General features: G+C 42.7%; 1 protein-coding gene across 1 annotated transcript; it reads right to left on the minus strand.

The window, feature by feature from the left end:
* Window positions 1–533: 533 nt before the first annotated feature.
* On the minus strand, window positions 534–2,129 carry MELLADRAFT_93659 (uncharacterized protein; the record flags this gene model as incomplete). The annotated part of the gene is made up of 8 exons (XM_007406058.1): window positions 534–660; window positions 764–863; window positions 936–1,116; window positions 1,205–1,562; window positions 1,660–1,712; window positions 1,769–1,784; window positions 1,862–1,956; window positions 2,079–2,129. The coding sequence occupies 8 exons, from the start codon at window positions 2,127–2,129 to the stop codon at window positions 534–536; spliced, it is 981 nt and encodes a 326-aa protein (XP_007406120.1).
* Between the last annotated feature and the right edge of the window lie 1,611 nt (window positions 2,130–3,740).

The following is a 3,740-nucleotide window of genomic DNA, read 5'->3' on the forward strand; positions in this document are numbered from 1 at the left end:
TTTCATCTGCGGAAAAATCCGTCAAAATCTACAAGGACTGAACACAATACTACGTACATCTTGAGGCAATTAATTACTGATTGTTTATAAAAAATGGAGCGAAAAAAATACATTGAGGTGAATCAAGATGATTGATTCAAGATTATTTTTGTCTATAAAAGGTGACAAGTATTGAAGATATAGATGTCCGTTGGGATTTTTTTATGTGACCTTCGAAAATGGAGATTCACAATTTTTGCTATTGACATTTGAGTATGAATTTTAAAAGTGAGCTTTGATGTCACTATTGGTCGAAATTGCATACTTTCAAAAGCGGTAAGAAAAATGAGTACATTGAGTCTTTCAAAACTTCATTGAAGGGATATATAGAAATCAAACCTACCTCGGCATAATTCAGATCACCAACGATGATCTGATTGTTATTGATCAGTGAGGATGGTGGTTCTTGATTGTCTGTGGCTATATGGAACTGAAGGAGAAAAGAAGAATTCCCAAAAGTAATTGAAACCATTTGGCACAACGTGAGCATCCTTTCATAGACATGTAAGGAAACTTATTTGTCGAGAGAACACGCAGCGGACCATTAAGATGAGCATGGCTACCAGCATAGGAACTGATCCTCCTAGACTACCAAGGACTGCGATACTGCGCGAGCTGGCTCTGTAATAAGAGGTAGGAAGAAGGTCATGTTAGCGATGTGTGGATACGTATCTGAAATCATAGTTAGTACAATTTGGACAATATCTTGGCCGTACAAACTTACTTTCTCACTTGGACGTTGTCCTGCGAGGTGAAGTAAGCCCCAACTGCCGTATCAAACAGAAGGGTGATCGCCAATACACTGTAATGCCAAGCTAAGAAGGCTGCGAAAAGGAGGAGATGATGTTAATGTTATTTAGAGAAATCGATTGAATATCGAGGGTTGATTCACTCACTGTGATTCCGTTTCATGGTGCTGTTAGCTCCGCCGTGCACAGAAAGACTAGTTTTTCGATCAGGTGTGAAATTTTGGACACCAGTTTCGTCACTTAACACCACAGAATCGGTTGACCGATTGACTTCATTTAAGATTCCTTTGATTACGTTGAGTAAGCCCCAAACACTTATGATATAAAACTGTTGGACGGCAAGAGTGTGTTCAACAAAGGAGTCAGTCATGTCTACTGATACAGAGAGTGAAATAGATTGAGGACAGTATTCTTACTATCAAAGTCGGAAGGCCGGATACATTCCAAAATATTACGGTGTCTCGTGTGCGTTGGAGGGCCCCAACCCCATCCACTTGGTATCTTGAAAATTTCTTTTCTAATAAATTTTCTTCTGAGGAAGTGAGATTGTGATAACCACTGTTCCATCTTGAAGAGGCGATTCCGAGGGTTTCGTAAAATTGTTCTGTGGTCTGTAAAGATTGGTGTACAGCGTGTGACTGAAGAATTGTCATAACGACAGCGACCACGGTCACGATCACTGGGACCAAGATCAAGATACCGTTGAAGATCCACGGATGAAGCCCTGAAGCTTCAGAGGCTTTTGATTTTCGAGTTGAGGAAGATTGATGTTGCCTGAATGATGATAGTTTTTTGATCGATGATGAGTTTAAATCGAAATCACTCGACTACCCCCACCGAGTCATGAGATAAAGGCTTGTTTCAGACTGACCATGTATGGAAAGCAGTCCATGCGTGGACGAAATACCCGTAATAACCTGGAAGCTGTCATATGATCTCAGCTGATGTTCTCCAAGCTCGATGATGGGACTGGTACTCACCCATCTAATTTCAGCCCTGAAATGTGGATTAACGAGATAGGAAGATCAGTTTTGCACATAAGAAGCATTTGGAGCAGTGTCACGGGTGCTGACCAGGCTAGGCCATTGGCTTCTTTACCAAATTCTGCTGATTTAAAAGATTTGTATAAAAATGCGATATACACTGCGAAGAACGCGCTCGCTGCAAGCTGTGTGATCGCCAGGACCAAACCACTTTTATAGCGAGGATGGGTTTGATGGATTGTGATCAATAAGATGCTGTTCCAAGGGTTGTTTTTTGGAATTATTGGAAAGTATGTTCAGGACGTACTTGTTGAATATGAAATAGGGCGTAGAACCTGTCGAGGGAAATGGAGCTCATGTTCAGTGAGCAAAAGGTACCATGTTGACTTGACAAAAGATGCGCAGGATGTGAGAAAAGAAAATCACGAACTACGATGCGTATAACTTCTTTTCAGAATCCAAAGATGTCTATCTCGATTAGTTTGACCTTGGAAAAAAGGTAACGCGATGATAAAAATACAACACATGATGATCAATGCATACACTACCGCAAAGAAGATGATAACTGGGAAGGTATAAGACGGGGCGGGAGGGTTGTCGTCGTGCTGAAGAACGCTCAAGGCGAAGGCATAAGGATTGTAGTGAGGTGGGGCATTGAGGAGGATTTGCTTGAGTTGCATGATGGGAGAGTGTCGTGATTCGATTTTGATGAGAAAGGTTACTGCTGAGTGAAAGCCAGCTAATTGAAGAGCTCCGTGGGAAGATGTCTTACAAAAATCCAATGAAGGGAATATGTTACTGGTGAACTTTGAAAACAAAACTGAAGCAGCACACTGTCTATCGGCGATTGATTGAGGAAAGGCCAGCCTTGACGAGAAGAAATAATTTACAATTCGTATGGAGTGATTTGTCGAGATGATTGCAATTAGCGAGATAAGAGACGAGGACTTGTTAGATGCACAGGTAGAGTCAAGGGCGGAGTTGTGATGAACTGAGATGAGTCGATTGTGAAGTTGATTTCTCCACTTCTAACCTCGAAAGAACCATGCCATACACTCTTCTTGTGCATTAGTTTATTTTTCTCGTAATATCTTCTCCTGGAGATGTGCTTCAGTGGCAAGATCAAAATCTTGGGCTACGGTGACCACTCGGATAGGATTGGCGGTTGAAGCAGCTAAGCGTTCATTGACTTTTGGTGCATACAGCGCAATCCATACGTAGGCGGCAGTCGAGGGGAGACGATTTATGACCGTTGAGCCCGCCTGGTTAATATCTGCCAGTTTACTCTGACATCTGCAGAGTATCTTGGCAAGTCAAGCTGACAACACATGAGTCGACTAAAGGCATGAAGTTATTCTAGGTCTGTTTGGTTGCTGAAATCATGACTCTCAGCTTATCGTGGCAATTACACACACATCAGCACAACTTTGTAGTCTGCCAAATCACTCGGTTCGGGGTTTATGCGAGAATTCCCGAGCTCGGCATTTTCCCTTCACATTGTGAGACCCAATGCAAGGTCCCTATCAAAACAATGCCATCCATCAAGCCATTCAGGATGTTGGAGTGAAGCGCTCAAGTAAAGATTGAGACAGACGGCCGTATAGAGCACCATATCATCAAACGAACAGTGATCCGCCTCGTCTCTTTGATGGGAGAAAGGCCTGTATAGTTGCTACTTTCTGTGTTGGCAGGTACATATGGAGGATATGGAGCAGAGCTATGATCTAGATTGGTTCCACATATATCATTGGCCAATCAGCGATTCTATGCTCGTGTTTCAGGTGCCAAATGCTTTGGTTTTGTTGAATATCGCCGTGTTTCCCTCGGTTACCATTGGCGGAATGCTTGGGAGAAGATTTGCCGTTGAGGCTAGCATCTTATTGTGCTTCTCTCGAGTCAAACGATGCACTTGTTCGCACCAAACAATGCGGGAGCTCGCGAATCACGCTTTGGTTTTTGCCTGAGACCA

This window comes from Melampsora larici-populina (assembly GCF_000204055.1).
Source record: "Melampsora larici-populina 98AG31 unplaced genomic scaffold MELLAscaffold_5, whole genome shotgun sequence".
Classification (NCBI taxonomy): Eukaryota; Fungi; Basidiomycota; class Pucciniomycetes; order Pucciniales; family Melampsoraceae; genus Melampsora; species Melampsora laricis-populina.